The sequence below is a fragment of the Perissodus microlepis genome, chromosome 22, assembly GCF_051167445.1.
Source record: "Perissodus microlepis isolate ML-2025 ecotype Zambia chromosome 22, ASM5116744v1, whole genome shotgun sequence".
Classification (NCBI taxonomy): Eukaryota; Metazoa; Chordata; class Actinopteri; order Cichliformes; family Cichlidae; genus Perissodus; species Perissodus microlepis.
The window spans coordinates 1,291,089-1,312,950 of NC_140481.1; the positions used below are offsets into that span (position 1 = coordinate 1,291,089).

The 21,862-nt window shown below is 42.3% G+C and overlaps 2 protein-coding genes across 10 annotated transcripts in view; one reads left to right on the top strand and one right to left on the bottom strand.

Annotated features, from left to right (window-relative positions):
• Positions 1-21,862, bottom strand: part of thrb (thyroid hormone receptor beta) — a 114,307-nt gene that overhangs the window by 65,988 nt on the left and 26,457 nt on the right. The gene's annotated exons all lie outside the window — the stretch shown is intronic.
• On the top strand, positions 16,339-19,879 carry LOC146362370 (uncharacterized). Its single transcript, XM_084918846.1, has 4 exons — positions 16,339-16,520; positions 16,776-16,888; positions 16,994-17,170; positions 17,416-19,879. Exons 1-4 carry the CDS (start codon positions 16,512-16,514, stop codon positions 18,542-18,544), a joined length of 1,428 nt encoding a protein of 475 aa, XP_084774972.1. The 5' UTR covers positions 16,339-16,511; the 3' UTR covers positions 18,545-19,879.

Genomic DNA, 21,862 nt, shown 5'->3' on the forward strand with positions numbered 1-21,862 from the left:
TGGGAATAACTAGGAAACCTGTTCCAGATCACCTGAGGGAGCTACCTGGACAACAGCTGATGGTCATTCCTTGGACAGCACAGGCATTACATGGTTTTTTAAATCGATCCTATTTACTGAAAGCTGAATGAACTTCCTTAGAAATATCCACTATTAATTAATTATACATCTGTATCTGCAAACGGCAACGTCACAACTGTTATGATTAGAAGAACCTTTGCGTTCCTCTTACAGTCATTGACCTCACCAGTCCCGTTTGATCAGAAGCCATAACAGACCGACTGTTTCCTGAGTGGGTGTGGTCTGTGCTCTCCTCCAGGCTGAGGTACCACCCTTCAATGCAGCTGACTCCTCTCAGCACTGAGGCCTGGGAGCACTTAAGGTCAGGGAGTGTGGAGCACTTCAGTCCTTACAGTATGCTGCAGGTTTATGGCTGCTCTGTGGTGAAGAGCCTGTTACACTAACTACATCCTTCTTTAGAAGCTTTTTTTAAGCGTTTCTCTTTGCTTTTGAAAACACAAACAGGCTGAAGGTGTGTTTGTTTCCTAAAACAATGGGTTTTGATTTTGCTCCGATTCAGCCTCCTCGTGTCCTCGACACTCGTTGTTACTTCCCGTATCCCCTGGACATCCATTCTGGAGAATGTAACAAAGACATATTGAGTCATATTTCTGGATCTGTGGCTAATTAAGGCAGCACATGGACTGCAGAGACTGAGAAGAAATCAGTTCTGACCTGAGAAGGGTGGAGATGGAGCCAGGGCAGAGCCAGCCTCCAATTAAGACCAAAATAGAAAAACAAACATTGAAATCAATGGGCTCTAATGTGTTATTAGAAGGCAAAAAGCTGCTTCTGCCACCAGCCTGATGGCTGATACAACATGTGTGTGCTTTGATTGTGATCTGCGATCCCAGCATTTGGAAAATAGCTTCACAATATGTTTCTCACCCTTGTTTTTTTAATCCAGTACTTCCTTCATTCCCTGACCCTCTCGATCGCCTCCTTTTCTCCCTTCCTGCACATAGTTTGGCAGGCGCTTTGCTATTTTCCCTCTCCTGCTCCAAGGACTGTATCCACATCAAATTCTGCTTTTGTTTTTACATCAATGGACCAAAACTATTTTTTTAAACTTAGAAAACAAACAAATAAACACCTGAGATATTTTTTCTCACACGTAAAATGATTAAAATGTCAAATTTCAGCATTAAAAAACAAAACAAAACAAAACCTGGCTTCAATTCAATTTAACTGTATTTATACAGCCCCAAATAAAAGCATTGTGTCAAGCAACTTTATATTGTAAGGAACAGACCCTACAAGCAAGCACTTTGGCAACAGTGGGAAGGAAAAACTCCCTTTTAACAGGAAGAAACCTCCGACAGAACCAGGCTCAGGGAGGGGCGGGGCCATCTGCTGTGATTGGTTGGAGGTGAGGGGAAGAAGAGAGGACAAGAAACATGCTGTGGAAGAGAGACAGAGATTAATAATATATAATGATCAAATGCAAAGTAGTGTATAAACACAAACAGTGAATGATAAGAGGTCAGAGAAGAAGAAACAGCCAGTGCATGATGGGAAACCCGCAGCAGCGTAGGCCTATTGCAGCATAACTAAGGGAGTTTTCAGGGTCACCTGGTCCAGCCCTAACAATATGCTTTATCAAACAGGAAAGTTTGAAGCCTAATCTTGAAAGCAGAGATAGTGTCTGTCTCCTGAATCCAAACTGGAAGCTGGTTCCAAAGAAGAGGGGCCTGAAAACTGAAGGCTCTGCCTCCCATTCTACTTTTAAATACTCTAGGAACAACAAGTAGGCCTGCAGTGTGAGAGCGAAGTGCTCTAATAGGGTGATATGGTACTACAAGGTCATTAAGATAAGATGGGGCCTGATTATTTAAGACCTTGTATGTGAGGAGCAGGATTTTGAATTCTGGATTTAACAGGAAGCCAATGAAGGGAAGCCAAAACAGGAGAAATCTGCTCTCTCTTTCTAGTCCCTGTCAGGACTCTTGCTGCAGCATTTTGGATTAGCTGAAGGCTTTTCAGTGAGTTTTTAGGACTTCCTGATAATAATGAATTACAGTCGTCCAGCCTGGAAGTAATAAATGCATGAACTAGTTTTTCAGCGTCACTCTGAGACAGGATATTTCTAACTTTAGAGATGTTGCACAAATGGAAGAAAGCAGTCTTACATATTTGTTTAATATGTGCGTTGAAGGACATGTCCTGGTCAAACATGACTTCTAATGATGCTGCCTAAGGGAAGCATGTATAATGTAAACAGAATTGGTCCTAGCACTGAACCCTGTGGAACTCCATAATTAACCTCAGTGTGTGAAGAGGACTCTCCATTTACATGCACAAACTGGAGTCTATTAGATAGATATGATACAAACCACTGCAGTGCAGTACCTGTAATACCTACAGCATGTTCTAATCGCTCTAATAGGATATTATGGTCAATTTTATTCAAACATACACACAAAAACAAGACAGTTTACTGTCATACCAATTTAATGTACTGATGGGATGTAACAACCTCACCTTTTTATTTAGACAATATTCATTATTTGTACCATTACTAGATAAAAGTACATAATGAGATTTACAGAAAACGTCTCTTTTAATATTTCCCAGTGTACCCATTGATAATTTCATTTAACATCAGCCTGTGCTGACACATATTGGCTCTCTAACCCAGAACAGAGATGTTTTAGTGAGGTAATAGTTAATAGTCAGAGTTCATTTCCATAACTGTTTCACATTTAACTCAATAATACAGGGCAGCTTCTCAGGTCTTAATGAATGTACAGTTTTCTGTAATTAGGCAAATATTTTATAAGAAATGTCTAGCCTTGTATAGACGTTAAATATTTCCGTGAACAGATACAGATGAGCTATTTTAAATAAGGAATACAGATTGGGCTGAATCCATGCTCATTGTCCATTCTGGACCCATCCAGCACAGAAAGTCAAAAACAAAGAATCTCTAAAATACATTTAATCCCATGTCAGGCCTTCATTCTCTGTAGATCATCTCCAACATCACAACTACAGGGAGTGCAGAATTATTAGGCAAGTCGTATTTTTGAGGAATAATTTTATTATTGAACAACAACCATGTTCTCAATGAACCCAAAAAACTCATTAATATCAAAGCTGAATGTTTTTGGAAGTAGTTTTTAGTTTGTTTTTAGTTTTAGCTATTTTAGGGGGATATCTGTGTGTGCAGGTGACTATTACTGTGCATAATTATTAGGCAACTTAACAAAAAACAAATATATACCCATTTCAATTATTTATTTTTACCAGTGAAACCAATATAACATCTCCACATTCACAAATATACATTTCTGACATTCAAAAACAAAACAAAAACAAATCAGCGACCAATATAGCCACCTTTCTTTGCAAGGACACTCAAAAGCCTGCCATCCATGGATTCTGTCAGTGTTTTGATCTGTTCACCATCAACATTGCGTGCAGCAGCAACCACAGCCTCCCAGACACTGTTCAGAGAGGTGTACTGTTTTCCCTCCTTGTAAATCTCACATTTGATGATGGACCACAGGTTCTCAATGGGGTTCAGATCAGGTGAACAAGGAGGCCATGTCATTAGTTTTTCTTCTTTTATAGCCTTTCTTGCCAGCCACGCTGTGGAGTACTTGGACGCGTGTGATGGAGCATTGTCCTGCATGAAAATCATGTTTTTCTTGAAGGATGCAGACTTCTTCCTGTACCACTGCTTGAAGAAGGTGTCTTCCAGAAACTGGCAGTAGGACTGGGAGTTGAGCTTGACTCCATCCTCAACCCGAAAAGGCCCCACAAGCTCATCTTTGATGATACCAGCCCAAACCAGTACTCCACCTCCACCTTGCTGGCGTCTGAGTCGGACTGGAGCTCTCTGCCCTTTACCAATCCAGCCACGGGCCCATCCATCTGGCCCATCAAGACTCACTCTCATTTCATCAGTCCATAAAACCTTAGAAAAACCAGTCTTGAGATATTTCTTGGCCCAGTCTTGACGTTTCAGCTTGTGTGTCTTGTTCAGTGGTGGTCGTCTTTCAGCCTTTCTTACCTTGGCCATGTCTCTGAGTATTGCACACCTTGTGCTTTTGGGCACTCCAGTGATGTTGCAGCTCTGAAATATGGCCAAACTGGTGGCAAGTGGCATCTTGGCAGCTGCACGCTTGACTTTTCTCAGTTCATGGGCAGTTATTTTGCGCCTTGGTTTTTCCACACGCTTCTTGCGACCCTGTTGACTATTTTGAATGAAACGCTTGATTGTTCGATGATCACGCTTCAGAAGCTTTGCAATTTTGAGACTGCTGCATCCCTCTGCAAGATATCTCACTATTTTTGACTTTTCTGAGCCTGGTCAAGTCCTTCTTTTGACCCATTTTGCCAAAGGAAAGGAAGTCGCCTAATAATTATGCACACCTGATATAGGGTGTTGATGTCATTAGACCACACCCCGTCTCATTACAGAGATGCACATCACCTAATATGCTTAATTGGTAGTAGGCTTTCGAGCCTATACAGCTTGGAGTAAGACAACATGCATGAAGAGGATGATGTGGACAAAATACTCATTTGCCTAATAATTCTGCACTCCCTGTATGAAAGATATTTGTTTGTTTCACTCTGTGCTCGAACAAATTCTCCACAGTCTGGACGCGATGCTCAGGTCAGCTATCATCGCCATTGCTGTGCACAGCCAGACCTGCTCTGTCTGTAATCACTCTGCAAGAGGAGATTCCAGAAGACAGACACCTGTCCAGTGGAGCTGGAGAGGGCTCTACAAAGTCCTTAACTCATCAGTAGGACTGGTATCTTCTCTTTTGTGCAAGAAGGAACAGAATGATCACTACCAGAGTCGTATTAAAGGACGTTGAGCAGGCCATTCGCGTGACTGTTTCATTCAATTCATGCAATTTTACGAAAATGAGGGCCAGCAAACACAGGAGAAAATGTTAAAAATGTCACCTTTAGATTGTATAAAAAGCACATTAGTTCTAATCCTATTCGTAGCATTGAGCTTCACTGCTTTTTGTAGCAGCAGCTGAACTGCACAGTGAACTGATGGGAATTTACTATTGGGAGTTCTTCTGGATGATAAGGAGGTTTGAAGTTTGCCGAGCCATAGCAAGTACATATAATATGTGTCAGCCATATACCATTTACTGTCATAAACAACCTCTTCTGCTGTGGCATACATTGGATGTCGTCTCTCAACATGAAATGCTTTAAACAATCAAATTAGTTTGAGCTTCTTTCAGGTCTAAATCCATTTCGCCTTCTGTGCCGGCACTTGAGAGTGAATAATGCATCCCATCCTCCAGAAGATAGCAGTAATACTACTACTGCACTGAAACCTTAAACCCAAAGTGAAACTACAGCCATTAAAAGTTCTGAAAAATAAGAAAAATTAAATTCAGTGCAAACCATCAGAGAGCGCTAGCATATCACCATATACCATCACACAGACATGCCCGAAACACCTGACCTAGGAGGTCCATCCTAGTCCAACACACAAACTGCCTCAACAGGCTTCTGATGGAGAGAAGAGCAGCAGCGCTTCCCCGAGTCCCTCCCAAATAACCGAGCTCCTCACCGAAATGCTTTGGAGGTCACCTGCTTGCATCAGCCGTCTGATTCTGTTGCTACACAGGATTGTTGGAGTCAGGTGAGCGTAGGAACCATTAAATCTGTCAAAATCCAACTGCCTTCTTTTCTTATGAATAAGAACCTGAGATAATGTCCTCTATTTAGAGCACCACGTAATTCCAATGCAGAGTGGGAGGAACAACTCAACGTCTTTCCAAAGAATAGTTTGTAACCATCTTAATAATTCCACGTTATAGAGATTCACGTCAGTTTTATCCTTTTGAAATCACATATCCTCGTAAAATTAGGATGCTTAAATTACCAAACGATGGAAACCACCAAAGAGAACTCAAATATGTTCCTGACAGAGGTTGTGCATGAATTTTCTTTGGGTTTTGAAACAAGTTTTGACCATCCAAGCAAAAGTCATATTATTCTTAAAAACAATTCCTTTTTCCAACCCATATCCTCTTGGAAGTGACTACAACCACTCTGGCAAGATGTAACTCATTCAAGGAATCTTGGAGCCCCGACAAAAATGCTGGTTTTAACCACAACACCCAGTTTTGGAAATCTGGAGCACATCATAACAAGTAATAACACCAACTGCAACAAGTAGGACAAACGGGGTCTTTTTAAGTCAGTGTGGATATTCAGTGTTTTCACATTACTTGTTTAACCTGAAAGCTTTGTGTCACTCTTTCAATTCTGTGTGTGTGTGTGTGTGTGTGTGTGTGTGTGTGTGTGTGTGTGTGTGTGTGGCCAAACTAGGGCAGTAAGTCCAGCTGAAGCCTCATGCACAGCTGCAAGTCTAGAAGAGGCCTTTGTGTTGGGCTACATTCACGGCCCCTGAAGGACAAATAAAACTGTAAGTCACTACATAAGACAGGGTGGTATAGCAGAGTAATGAGCACATTTTGAATATCTAAAGCCAAGTGTAAGGTCTTCACTGCTGTCTTCCCTGATAAATATCCCCATTATCTCATTCTACATTAGTGCTGGGTCACATTACTGCATCCCCTGGACTCCCAGCCAGGGAAACTGCTCACACTCACACCATCAACATCAGCTAAGATAAGTTAGGTTTGCTGGTAGTGTGTGAGCTCGTTCGTTAGTTGAGGAAAACTTGCCAACAGGCTGCCAACAGTAATTCACATTTGTATTCTGGTCTGGTGCCAATTTGTTTTCATCTTCCTTCATGAAAAACAGCAGTTTGATCACTTAAAAGGGAGTGAGTTGCAAACATAAGCAATTTTCGTTCTAATCTTTGTCAGCAGTCAGTTTGCTCAGCTGTATAGAGTGCATCTGCACAAAAAGGTGAAATTAGGCTAACAAGTAGACCTTGACTGATTAACTTTCTTTAATGAAATGGAAAATATGGAGGGAAGAAAGTTAAATGCAGGCTATAAAACCCATCCCAAAGGCTCATCTCGATGAACACTGCAACACAAATGAACATTGGAATTATTTATCAGTTTGACCTTAAAAACTCTGTGTTGCTCACCATGGTGACAGCAAACTACAAAGAAACTAAAGAGGTTTCTCCATATCTTCACTCAACTACCTGGAGTTTTGGACAGTGTTAATATAAAACCCCAATCTCAGAAATGCTGTGCAAATGTAAATAAATGGTAAAAATGGTAAATGGCCTGCATTTGTATAGCGCTTTTCTAGTCCCTAAGGACCCCAAAGCGCTTCACACTACATTCAGTCATTCACCCATTCACACACACATTCACACACTGGTGATGGCAGCTACATTGTAGCCACAGCTGCCCTGGGGCGCACTGACAGAGGCGAGGCTGCCGGACACTGGCGCCACCGGGCCCTCTGACCACCACCAGTAGGCAAATAAAAACACAAAGCAGTAATTTGCAAATATTGAATCCATATATGAATCTCACAGAAAGCACAGACAATGTATTTCATGTAAAATGTTGGCTGATTTTCAATGTGACGCAGCAACATGTCTCAAAAGTTTGGACAGGGCTACAAAGGCTGGAAAATGAAGTATTTCTAAAAATACACATCTACAAGAACATTTTCCAACTCTAACTTTGGCAACAGGGTATTAAAATGACTGAGTACAGAACGTGTATCTTAGAGAGGCAAACTACTTCAGAAGCAGATTAGCAGAGATTTAGCAATATGCAAAAACTCCCAAAATCTTGGAACAATTTCAGATTAAAATACATCAAATGAAACTGCAAATATTTGGGATCTACAACAATATCACAAGAACCCAAGAATCCAGAGGAATCTGTGTGCACAGTGGACAAGGCCAACATTCAATACTGGATGCCCATGATTGGGTCCTGTGGGAAAAAGCCTTATTCTGGATTGGAAAGACAAAGATGTTTTTCTTCTTTTAATGCACAAAACTGTTTTACGGTCAAAGGAACTAAAATCTGATTTGGGTAAGACTTGGACGCTGCGTCCCGCAGGCTAAACGGGAGGCTTGTTATCGGCACTCATTTCAAAAGCCTGCATGTTGGCTGGTATGAGGTGCATCATCAATGATGACAAGTATGCACAGGTTTCAAAGCAAAATATGCTCCCATCAGATTACATCTTTTTCAGGGAAACCTTGCATATGTCAGCAAAACAATGCTAAACCACATTTATTACAACAGCATGGCCTCATAGTAGAAGAGTCATGGTGCTGGAATGGACTGCCTGAAGCCCAGACCAAGGGTGGAAATTAAAAATTGATGCAACACAACACAGCCTGTTTTCTCCAGGACCGCAATTCCTTGAATGATGCATTTCACCTCCTTATGGCCTTTAGATGATCCCCGGTCTTTGATGACCTCTAATTTAGAGTATTTTGTGCCTACAGTAAAGCTATCAGTCTTGCTGCTGGAAGTCGTGTATCTCACGGTTGTCACCTCTTTTCCATTTTTTCATTTTAAAACTGCCGTTTAACGTAAAACCTCTTGAGAAGCGTGTTTGTTTCTGCCGCCTGCTCAACTCCACAAATGTAACGCCACATTACTAAAGTTACTGCTTCCTTTTAAAGCCCCTTTTCCATTAGTACCTGCTCGGATCGAAGCTGCGTGGTTGTCGCCATAGCAACGCATCCAAGCGTCCTGTGACGCAGTTAGTAAGCGACACAAACGCTACAAAAAAGATGGACGTCGAGGCGACGACATACCTGCTGCTCAGTCTGTGGCTTTGCGTGCATTGTTTTTTGCAACCATTTCCCTCGCTGCCCAGTTTCAAAACTGGCGGTTTAAATTTTTGTGAAAGAGACGCGCTCATGACTCATCGAGTGACGCTACTGACGTCACATTTTAGTACCTGCTCGGATCACATAACGGCGTTTAGAGCAGACTAGCAGCAACTCAGGCACATTGCTGCCCCCAGCAGGTCAGGAGCCACGGTGGTTTGTGCATTGTTCAAATTTACACGCCACTTTATAAATTTTACCCGCATTTGGCCAGTGGCGGGTGCTAGTTTCCACCCCTGGATTGTTCACATATTGAAAACATTTGGAGTATCATGAAAGAAAATTATGACTAAGAGCGCCCAGGACTGTTGAGAAATCCGTCTCAAACCTGGAACAATTCCTAACTGTTTATAGGAAAAAATCCCCAAACCCACCTGAGATATGACAAAGTTTATTCCCTCTAAAGTGTTCATGGACCCCAGTTGGTGAGATGAAGGTTCAAGTACTCTGAAAATTCTGCTTAATCTGTATTTAAATGAACATATACAAACAATCATCCTTGGCTGCATATTTAATTATAGAAACACAGAATACCTTCTCAGGTGCTTCAAGAGTTTGGGGTATATTACCCATTCATACAAGCCAGTCAGTGAGAGCTCGGTCTGCATTGCTGCCAACTCAATCCCAGTGGGTGTTGCACTTCGTCAGGCCTTCCCCTTTGTCACAGATTCTAGTCATAATTTTTATGAACTGTAGGGGTAAGTGGAGGAAGGCTTCCGTTTGGTAGGCTCAGAATTTTATCTCTGCTTTTGTGGATGCTGTTGGCCTCATCAGGTGATGACCTCCACACTGAAGTGGTCTGCAGAACAGTTTAAAGCAGCAGAGATGAGAATTAGTCCAAGTCTGAGGCAGGAAAAGGCTGGAGTGCTCATTCTGGGTCAAGGACAAAATGTATGTCAGGGCCTGATCCCCGATGATCTATGTTCCTGCTGATCACGAGCTTTGGTTAGTGACCAAAAGAATTAGATTGTGGGCAAAAGAGGTTGAAATCAGCTTGGAAGGGTGTCTGGCCTCTCCCCTTAGAGACAGGGTGAGAACTTCAGTCACTCTCAGCTGGCCTGGAAAAGCCTCAGTCCTCCCACCTGGATAAGTTGGAGGAAGTGTCTGATGAGAGGGAGCTCCGGGCTACTGTGCTTAAGCTGCTGTCCCTGTGACCTGGCTGCAGTTAAGTGGAAGAAAACAGATGGATAAACGGCATGGAGAAAAAAAGGTGGACGAATATGCTAACCCTGCAGCCACCTTTCATGCCAACAACGGACAAGGAAGCTAAATGTTTCTTCCCCACACTGTGACAGCTGAACTGGTACGTGGATAAAGCCTTTGATGGATTTAAACTGGTGCCTTTGATCATTAAAGGCGATTTGTTCCAACAGACAACTTTTCATATCTGATGTCATCATTTGGTTCTGAATACTGAACCTGTGCTCTGCTGCCATGATGGCGACTGAAATTCAAACATTATGTTATTGCAGACCACCACCAGGGAAAATGATTCCCAACCTTCATGCCTCGCTCCCACTATAACGGAAGTTCACTTGCTTCCACCATTATAACCAAATCTGAGTGCCTAATCCACGCTCACAGGTTCTTGTCAGGCACACTCTCAGTGAACTGCAAACCACAGAGGACAAGCAGATATAAAAACAAAATGGTGCAATAACACTGTGTGTGTGTGTGTGTGTGTCTGTGTGTGTGTGTGAGAGAGAGAGGGACAGACAGAAAGGGAGTCGGCTATTTCAGTGCATTATAATTTCAGAGAGTGCAATGAGTCAGCAGAAGAGGAGAGCAAATGAGGAGAGGGTTTAAAAGAGAGAGACTACTAGGGAGGATGACAGATGGCTGGTGTAAAGGAGAGAGGAAAGGAGGCAAACTAGGCAAACTACAGAGCAGTGCTGAATAATGTCCAGAGTCCAGAGGGCCCTTTGAAACAGCAGGGTGATGAAACCTCCTGTGCTTGTTGGCAGTGGAACAGCCCAGGGACCACGCAGCTCTGAGCGCCACAGCCAAGGTCTTACATAACAGGCAACAGCACTGAAAGCTCCCATTCCAGCACCTCTTAAAGGTGAAGGCACATCAGCCACGAGCCAAAAAGACGGACAAACGCGCCTTTCTAGCTGCACATCTATAGTTAATGTTACATGTTAGTTACACTTGGAATGGAAAAAAGTGTACGAACCTAAGATAAGAAAGAAGAACGTGAGTTTGAATATAAAGCTGCACAGTGTTCAATAGATGTTGTGAAAGCATATTTATACAGCTCCTTCCACTGTCCTTCAACCTGCTCTACAATATATAAGATTAAAAACCTATCACAGCCCCGTGACACAGCTACCAATACATTTGTCACCATTACAAACACACATATATGTATCTACATACATAGGAAGAAAATACAAAATCCCCCAAGCCTGAAAAACAAAGAACAAATCCATGTTTACATTTTGTACAGCTGGGTGAAAAACCCAATAAAACAACATCCTGCTGCTTTGTTTTGTTTGCTGTCTTCTTCAGTTTAAAGTATTGCTGTCCACAGTGTCTCAATGGAAACACTCGACGCCATTTAAAGGTCTTTTCACACCTATAGTTCGTTACATTTGGTCAGTTGATAAGTTTGTAAACTTGTAGCTTTATCCCAGGGTTTTCTTCTCAGGGACAAAAACAGAAAAATGTGTCACTACACACCACATTTAGTTCTCTTATTGGTCAGATTTGTCTGGGGCAAGAGAAAGGAAGGCGGGTGCTGTGTCCCAGAATGCAAAGCATCCCTGGCTACAGGATGGCATTGAGCTAAAATACACCAGATACCTGGTGGATGACTCAAATCCCATCACACTATAAACCAACCGCTCCACAGACCACGTCCTCCGAAGGGTCTCGGTGCGGCTCTTTTGGTCCACATCAAAGTGCAGTCCCCACGTTCACAGGTAAATATGGTCTTTAGTGCTGTTACAGTGTTGCACACCTAATACTGACTTTTACTGCTGAGCCTTTTTATGGGCTCAAAATGTGGTCATAAATATTTTGTACTTGTAAATCAGGATTTGTATGTGTAAAAAGATTTGTGTGTGGACTTAGCCAAAAAAACCCTGCAAGTTACAAGTACGAATTCTGACCCTATTTTTCTTCCTTTCATCTGATTGGTCAATGTCATGTCAATCACAAATGTAACAATCCAATCAGAGAACAGATGGGTTTGGCTGTCGGAGGGGCGCTTTTTTGAACTGCGGGTCTTTGAAGGGAATAAATGCCCTTTTACATGCCAACCCAGCGTTTTCCTGCATCACCACGAAGGAAAACAGTCTGTGGTCGTCCGAGTTTGGTGATTTTTGTGTCACAGGTTTACGTGCTTAACAGGGGCGATTTTAGCCCATTTTTGGGGTGCTTCAGCATCCCCAAAATGAATCAAAGCACCCCCAAAGATTTCTTACTTTTTTGGACAATATTTGTTGTTTGTGTGACACACTGCTAAAAATATAAAAAGCATACAGTACTTGGTTGAGACATAACATTTTAACAACAAAAGTATAGATAACCCCCCCCTCCCCTCCCAAAATGGTTTGTTCCAGCTCGCCTCTCCCCTACTCTGGCTCTAGCACCCTTGCTGCCAGAGCGATGGTGGCTGAGACGCTGCGGAGCAGAGGTGTTAGTGCCTGGCTTAAAACAGGACATATTAGCTGCATTTAACCTTCAGTTACTCTTTATATAGTTGGTAGGAGTCGGACCATGTTTCTTTTTAGCTGAAAGACATTACACCAGGTAACCTGGGTGTAAAAAAACTTGTTTTCAGGCGATGTTTGCTACCCTACAATCCGTCCTACACTGTAGTAAAATCAGCGACATTTGACCGTCCTGTTGCTCCCATTGAAATGTATGCAGACTATTTAAAACCTAAAACTTAAAATTGTCCGCAGCCTACTGTTGTTTTAAATGGATACTAACTAGCTAACTGACTGGTGTGTGTGTGTGTGTGTTTTGGTGCCACCCTGGGGCGCACACATGTCAGTGCGCCCCAGGGTGGCTGTGGCTACAATGTAGCTTGCCACCACCAGTGTGTGAATGGGTGGATGACTGGATGTGTATTTATATCTTTTATTAGATGTTCATGTGGTTTGGTTATTTGCCTTTTAGTTGAAAGTACACTTAGAGAGGACTTTTTGTTAGCGATCTTAATAGTATTTTTTCATATTAATGTAATTTTTCATCTAATTGAATCATACATATTTGTGTATGATTGTCAGTCCAAAGAGGGAGAGAGGAAAGAGGGGAACGTGAGGAGAAAGTACAAGGTCAGGAAGAACCAGGTAAGAAAACAGACAGGGAACAGTGACAGGCAGAAACTGTTAAACTGACAAAGAGAAAAAACCTGATTTTACTCATACAGTCTGGAAGTTGTGTCCTCCCTATATTAAAGCTGCTGTACAGAATCTGCAAAACAAACTGGGTTGAAACATTTTTACCCTCTTTAACAACATTCCAACATAACATTATAATTGATCGGGGAGATTAAAATTAATAATATATTTTTATGTGGTTCAGCCACAACTCTACTGAAACCTCAGCCAGTAATAGGTAGGCCAACTTTTGGACCGTCCAGTTGTCTGTATGACTGCCGCAGTATGTGCGCCACATTTGCACACTATCAGAAAGAGCCAAACAGCCCTGGTGGAGTGAGGAGCTGTAAAGAGAAGCAGATGCTCTCTTTATATTCTAAAAATGTTTCAAGCCAGCTTGTTTCAAAGATTCTGTACAGCAGCTTTAAATGTTTTCCAAAAGCACACATACACTTATCAGTGTTTCTCACACTTTTTACAGTGTGGACCACCTGATAAAACGTCAAGCTCTCCCAAGTACCACTATGAAAGAATGACAGTCATAAATCTTACAACACAAAATTAGTATCTGCAGTAAAGATTTTTATTTGTAATAATTTATTCTGTTTTGGGAGTGTTTTTTTTATGTATCTGTATTATATTAAACATACACATTAAAAGTGAATCTCTGTCCAAAAAATGCACTCAGTTTGCTTTTTACTCACTATGAGCATAATTCATTATTCTCCCAGTAATTAAGGTTAGGATATGTATTTTTTTTATTCCAATCCATTCTTCTTTTGCAGCATTTAAATAACCTTTATCAGATTTGATGGTTTTGTTACAGAATTTTCAAAAAAGTGTTTTGTTGTTCTTTCACAAATGTGGGGATTAAATTGTGTTAAAATGTACAAAGCAGTGATGTCATGTTTTGAGACGAGGACCCAGGCACAGAGAGACTTGATGAATTTAAGAATTATATGATTTATCTTGCTTGGCTGGGCAGCTCTCTGGGTGCTCAGCACCCCCAAAGCTCTAATCCTAGAATCGCCCCTGGTGCTTAATACAGGGACCTCCAGAGCCTTTTCAACAGCGCTGCGGACCTCGGGAGAGGGGGCAGTGTTGTGGAAATGGCACAGTCTTCACTAGTGGGGATAGTTACAAAGCCTTCTTCATTTTGAATTAGCGATACGTTTTTATTGAACATTTGAAGATAAAAAAACAGAAACTCTTGTAGAGGACATAAAGTCAGCGATAGAAACGACAAGGAGCAGGTGAATCTAGTACAGGTAGAGCTGCCGCAAAACCCCACAGAGATCAGCAGCCAGCGCAACAAATTCTGGATCCTTGGCCTTTAGCTAGCAGTTAGCATTAGCAGCACATGCTGCCTCCGATGCAGTGTTGCCAACTCCTCAGTAAGGAAAATCGCTATTGGTTGTCCTAAAAGTCGCCAAATGATGTCATCGCCTAATTTGCATAATTGGTCATGCTAATGTAATTGTAACCTACATTGTTGGAGAGAGAAATAAAATCGTGGAAGAGACATAAAGTGAGTAAAAAATGTCCTAAATGCATTTAGAATTTATTTAGAACTACGAATTAAATTTTTAGCAATTTTTTTTTAATGTCACAATTCCAACCCTGCACCTTTATCCGGGCTTGGACCGGCAAAAGTGACCCGAAATAGGCACTCTGGTGGAGTTACTTTCTCTCTCTGTGTGTGTGTGTTTATGAGTAGTTTTAAACCTTGTGATCCACAAAACAACATAACATTAAAGAAGAACTGACTGCGTTACAGTCAGTGCGGGAGCAGCGGCTTCACTCATACGCGATTCATTTGCAGTTTGGACGCAAAGATGTGAACATCTCCTACCCTGATAGCAGCTGCGTGAGGACTATCCTCCGCCTGTGAGCGCTTTGGCATGGGTGAGGTGCCCACGGCAGCACCCGCTGCTTGTTGAGAGTAGGAGCGATACGCGCTTTCATGTCAAAAAGTCATTATAAATAAGTCTCCAATAACACCAGAAAAAGTCGCCAGATTTGTCGCTAGTCGCTTTTTAGAAAAAACGAACAAATATAGAAAGGATTCATGGACATTATTGTAAAAAGTTGAACACTTAAAAGGAAATTCTGTTACTAAGACTTCATAAAAAATATTTATAATGATCTATTTTATATGTGGAGGACGCAGACAGTCATAGTTTTCCATCTATTCTCTACAGCAGCGGTCCCTAACCCCCGGGCCACGGCCCGGTACCAAACGACTCACAGACCGGTACCGGGCCGTGAGAGTTGAGGCTCGGGTGTGAAATTGATGGTTTTCAGGGTTTTTTATAATTAACTCGGTTTCCCTGGGTCTTTCCCGTGTTGTAGTTGTGTGTCTTATTTTGAAAGAAATGTTTACACGTTACCATAGCGACCAGAGCGCATTATGGAGGATGTTACTCTCAGTCTTGACTGGCTAATAAAGTTACACAATTACACAGTTAATTCGCGTTTATTGTTATATTTACAAAATACCACCGTTTTTGTCGTATCATTTTATTTTGTTGCGTTTATCCGCCACACCGTGAAAATACTGTCTGACGTTAAACCGGTCAGTGGAGCAACGAAGGTTGGGGACCGCTGCTCTACAGCCGTAATCGATCCCAGCCCTTTCAGTTGTAATGAGGCTTGCTGTTTACGCTTCAGTGCCAGGCAGTCAGCAATAAGGTGATCCTTTAATAACAGTATTCACCATCATGTGGACGTGAGGGGGTCTCACGACCAGACTCAAGCCTCGCACGGCGCAACTCGACATTAACGTCACCTTGTGTTCATTTACGAACATTATTCATCTCTCGGGTAAGGATGCTTAAAATCCTCCAATAGCATTAGCTCACGAGGTGACTCATAATCATCATTAACTGTCTAATTAGTGACCTGAGCTGTAAAGCAGGGCTGGGAGAGCTGTGTTCACGTGTTGGTGCCATACTCTGCGCCCTTCTGTAAATAAACGCTTCTTAGCGCATCCGATAGCAAAGACACTGTCCTTCATTTCGGCTAAACTTCCACTCGAAGACGTTCAAACGATGCCTGGAGCGCAAAAGACCGCAGTACTGCCAGGTGGGCGTGTCTCAGTAGCTATGCCATTATATGAAAACTACACAGAAAAGCCGCAAGTGAAGTCAACGCGAAGCATGCGCATGCGCAACGGCCAAAGGCGCTGAACGTTCGAACGAACTGACGTCACGGTAAGGTCTCCTGGTTGTCAAAAGTACACAACTATCCAGATGTAGTGTGAGGACGGAGAGTGAAAGATTGGAAAAAGTGATCATTTGTGCAAAGCTGTTGCGAAAACGTGAATTCACGGACGAGATTGTGGAAACATGAACGTGGTAGGACTCTGAAAAATTGATCAGACCACCTCTCATCAATATTTTAGACATTTTGAAAATGCAATAAATGCAATGATTATATGTGAGAAGCTTAGTGGTGCTGGTGGACTAACTGTTACAGAAACATCCAAAATGAGGCACCAATACTGTTTATTTAGTGCAGCTGTGACAAAAAGCTGACATTGGCTGCTGGTCTAATTCTTATTATTTTGGATGTGTAAAGCCTGCTCACTGACATCTGTCTGTTCTTTCTAGATCCCATTAGATGAACGTGCTGAACCGAGGTGCAGTCATCTCAGCGTGCCTCTGTTCAGATTTAGAGACATTGAACGATGCCTCAGAAACTATTTAGACGATTTATCGCTCAGGTAAGTCACAAGCTCAAAGTCAGCGAGACAGTTATCAGCACACACAGACATATTCACTGGTTACAGGTTTGTGTCGCTCAACCATTCTCAATGTTTTTCTTTCAGACAGTGGACGGCATTAGCCACCGATGACCTCTCCTCGGATGTCGTCGATCTGCTGACCGAGATGTGCCGAGCACTCATAGGGCACATTAGCACCGTAGTGTATAAAGTCATACGCCGACAGGTTTCATGCTGCCCACATAATCATGATCGTGGAGACGAAGAAAGCTCCGCTGACCGGTAAATCTAAAGCTTGCTTTATTAAACAGTTTCATTCAGTCTTTCTTCTTCTTAGACGTTTTACATGAGATGGTTCATCGGGTAATCCTGGTGACGGAGGGCTTTTTCAGAGGACACAGCATTGCTTCGTTTACATCACTGTGAAGTCGTCCATGTGGTTTATTTGAATGACGCCTGTAGATTTGGACAAAACAGTGATCGTGTGGGAAAATGACTGACTACGTTTCTCTTCTCTCCCTTTTCAGGATGAACGTTGAACCTCTGCTTGATGGGTGCAGTTACTGCAGGGTGACAGAGGATGATATTCAGGCCAGCCTCAGAAACATCTTTCATTACTGCTTCGGTTGGGTCTTGGGTTTTGGGCAACGGCGGTCTTGTGACTCAGACAAACTACTGACTTTATTTTCAGCGTCGATCGCAAAGAACGTAAACTCAGCCCTGAGTCGTATCACAGGGTCCACGTCCTTGCACTCAGATAGATCCACATCCCCGACAAACTTTGTTGGGATGGTTTACAGTGTAGTGAACATTTTAAAGGACTGTGCAAAGACCTTAGCTCCCCCTTTTGTAGATGGTGAGAGTCGCAGCTACAGCATTGTTGACTCGCCAAACTCTGAGGAAGATGACGACTTTAAACCAGAGTCTGTAGAGACTTTTAAAAGCACACAGACTCCAGCTTGTGTAGGTGAGGGAGATGTGGGTAGCGAGGGCAACAGTGATACATTTCAAATCACTGATGTCCAAAATCTTGACCGTGAGAGTTCAGAGAGTGAAGAAAAATGTAGCGACGCCCCGCAGTGTTCGTCTGGGACGCTTCCTACGCCCGCAGAGACCGATACCTTTCTCACTTTGTGTCTTGCAAATTTAGTCGCTCACGTTTCTGAGAAAACACAAACGACTGCTGTAAAGCTGAATTTTCAGCAGATAGTGACTGATATACGAGAGAAGATTGGGGGAGACTTGACTCCTCTAAAAACTGTAAAGAACTTGTACATCATAATGTACAAAGACCTGTGTCGCAAATTTGGATCCAAATACGTGCTTCAGTTTGTGATGGAAAAGGGTCACGCGACTTTTGTAGCAGCCGTTGTGGAGCTATTAAAAGCAGAGCTAAAAGCATCGAGCGGCTCCAGTAACGCGCTGAGACGTTTAGAAAGTAACGAAAGCGTTTCTCCAGCCAGTGAGAACAAAACGCAACAATCTGCCAGTGAGGACAACGTACAAAATGGATCCACAGGTTCCCAGAAAGACCGGCCGAGGAACGGTATCGTTAGGGCCCTCGCTTCTTTTTGTAGGTCTTTGAGGAGGCTGTTCAGAAACAGAGGGAGCAGCAGCGGCTCTGTGGGCCTCTCACTGTGCAGACATGCACTTTGATCGGACACTCTAAATTACTCACATAATTTGCTTCTTAATTTGGAAATAAAATGAGCTGAAAATGAAACAAATGTGTTTGTCAGAACATTTAATTGTTAAATGTGTATAATGGTTTGTAGTCTCATCGATCACAATGTAGAGACAATCGCACAAACTCGATTTAGTCAGAGCACTTTGAGTTGGTTTTGTCATTGTAGGTTAAATGTAGATCTTTATTCTAGATATTTGGCACAAAGGCATCCTCAGCTCTGTAACAGAGAGGTGTTGGCTCAGTGTGAAAATGTCCTGATGATATCAGTACTTTTGATTCTAGCCTGACTGATCAAGTTCACGTTTAAGGGTTCTGACTGTCTTGAGAGACGGCACATTGTAGACAGAGAGCCATATTCCTAACTGTAAAACTCAAAAAACAGTCTTAGGCTACGTTCACTCTGCAGGTCTTGATGCTCAATTCCGATTTTTGGATCAAATCCGATTCTTTTCCCTGCTCGTTCACGCTACAAATAAAATGCGACAGCAAACGCGCTCTAGTGTGAACGCTCAGAGCGGCCGCATGCGCAAAAGAAGACGTCACACACAACGCGCTCTGTTTAGACCCAGACCAACAGCATGTTTGACTGATGGCCTTAATGTAAAGACTTCAGACTTTACGTTTCCCAGTTTTGCTTTAAGTTATAAAGTTTTGTTATTTACATTTGTCCTAATAATGATCCTTACTGCTGTTTTAGAGGAGCGCTGCTTCTAGCTGCAGATTTCTGTCAGAATCTGCAGATTATACAGTACAAAGAAAATGTTCACGTTTCTCCAACGTTGTCTTCCCAGCAGTTTCACTGGATGGAAGCGTTCACCACGTCGGGCGCTGATAGTTGGCGTCTGTCTTGTGTCGGTGACGTAAAAGACGGATTTAATGGGACGTGACCATCAAACAGCAGTCGCTTCCTAAAACATCAGATATGTATCAGATTCAGCACCACATACGAAAGTGACCCAGATCGGATTTGAAAATATCGGATTTGTGCCGTTCACACTGTCACACCATGATCGGATAGATGGGTCGCAGAGGGTCAAAGAAGTCGGATTTGATGCGCTTTCGCCTGCATCCGATGTGAAAGGACCTTTATGCTGCGCACTGTGACTCACAGCAATGGTCCCGGGTCAGCCCTGACTGTGTGTTAAACAAATCCTAAAGTAATAATGGTATTTCTAACCACTGATATAGCACAACTTTATCCTTTCAACAGCTGCTGAAAGTTAGGGGACCTAACTGCTATCGGATATTTATATAGAGATCCTCCAGCTTCAAACTGTATCACCCTTCAAGGACCTGCAGTTCAAAAAAGCGCCCCTCTGACAGCCAAACCCATCTGTTCTCTGATTGGATAGTTACATTTGTGATTGACATGACATCGGCCAATCAGATGAAAGGAAGAAAAATAGGGTCAAAATTTGTACTTGTAACTTGCAGGTTTTTTTTGGCTAAGTCCACACAAATCTTTTTTACACACACAAATCTTTTTTACACACACACAAATTCTGTTTACAAGTACAAAATATTTATGACCACATTTTGAGCCCATACCTTTTCATTAGTAAGGATACGCTTCACAGAATATGACAGACTTCACTGAAACTTTCAGGACTGAGCACTGAGGTGGATGAACACATCAACTGTTGACCATTTGTTAATACCAACAACAACAACTACAACTAGAATTATGATTATTATTATACAGTATTGTAGAGATATACAAAGGGGGAAAGTGAGCTTATTTATCGTTGATTTATTATTATGCCTCCTCAACAGGTGAACTGAGCATGTGCAGTACAGACAGAGGCTGTGATTATATAAACTGTGATGGACATCTTTCACAAAGATGGGGCAGATTTGTTGAGGTGCAACCTTTGCTCACAGATTTGAGCAGATGACCCACAGACTGTAAGGCTGCTGCACAGCTTTGAATTCCCCACACAAAAGCATATTTGCAGTTGTGCTCTGGCTTTGTTTAAGGGCGTGTGATATTCACCTACTTGTCCTTTTAATCTGACTGCTTTGGCTAAGCCTTCTCTTTAACTCTAACAGTAACTCCATTACAGCCTGTGCTAGAAACACAATTCAGAAAGACGATTTTACTGCACATCACATCAGGTAAATGTTTAACTTTATGTGCTAGAGAGAAAATTCAAGAAAGAGAGATTTGAGTTATTTTGTAAATTTATAGCCAAAAGTACAAAATAAGCCCAGAAGGCCCGTGTGACACTTGGGTGACAAACAGTTCATTCTGTTCAATAGAAAATCTCTGGTTTAGGATTAACTGACCAGTCTAGACAAATATATACAGGTCAGAAACAGTCATTCCTCCCTGGCTATGGACATCAACAGGTAACAGGAATTTTACATCAGGTCCATTCTGTGCCAATGCCAAAGACATCAAGCCTCCCTAATGGTAGTGAATCATTAGTAATTAGCTAGAGTAGCCAGCAATGTTGCTTGTGGAGAAATCAGTATCCTCCACATCCTTCACAGCTCTTACAGACTGGTACCCAGTGGGTTTACTGGGTCTTAATACCCTCTTAACGCTCTTACCCTGATAGTCCATGTGGTACTGATACTCTACAAGCATAATCATGTGCCTTCTTACCCCTACTCACCCAATCACACCAAAGAGCAGCACAGCCAGGGGCAGAAAGCAAAAATGAAGGCTTTTACTTCTCCTCTCACTCTATCGCCATGAATAATTCAACTCCATCTAAGCCTGAGACCATTTTTTTTCTCCAACGTTCCCTGAAGCATGAAAAGACAGCGCAGACTCCACGGTGGCTGCCAGGGGGTTCATAAGCTCCTCATACCTAACATAAATCCACTCCTGATTACAATAAGATCACATTAGGCCACACAACCAGAGCTCGTGCTGTAAGCACAGATGTGCATATAGTGTTTAAATGGCACACAGGGCCCTGTGTCATCTGCTCAGGAATACTACAGAAACTGATAAACTACATGACAAATCTGCTGACAAAACAGTTCAAGTGATTCTACAAAAACAACCCATTTAAATATCAGCAGAGGTGAATGTGACCAGTTAAATGATCAGAGCGGACCAGCAACTCCCGTGACCTGAAACTGAAGCAGAAGAGTAAAAAAAACCTTTCCAACTTATCCTTTACACTTGAGCATCAACATATACCACGCAAGCAAAAAACTCAACTCCAAGCAAATTAAACATGAATATGAAGAGATGCTAAATGTCAGACTTCAAACTTTGCTTTTTACCATTTTGCACAAATGTCACATTCCAGCTGGAAGCCAAACAACCATCG

What these genes read in the sequence shown, in the direction of transcription:
- LOC146362370 (XM_084918846.1), top strand. An exon ending in TTAGACGATTTATCGCTCAG is followed by an intron (nt 16,889 to 16,993) that starts GTAAGTCACAAG and finishes TTTTTCTTTCAG; the next exon opens with ACAGTGGACGGCATTAGCCA. An exon ending in GAAGAAAGCTCCGCTGACCG is followed by an intron (nt 17,171 to 17,415) that starts GTAAATCTAAAG and finishes CTCCCTTTTCAG; the next exon opens with GATGAACGTTGAACCTCTGC.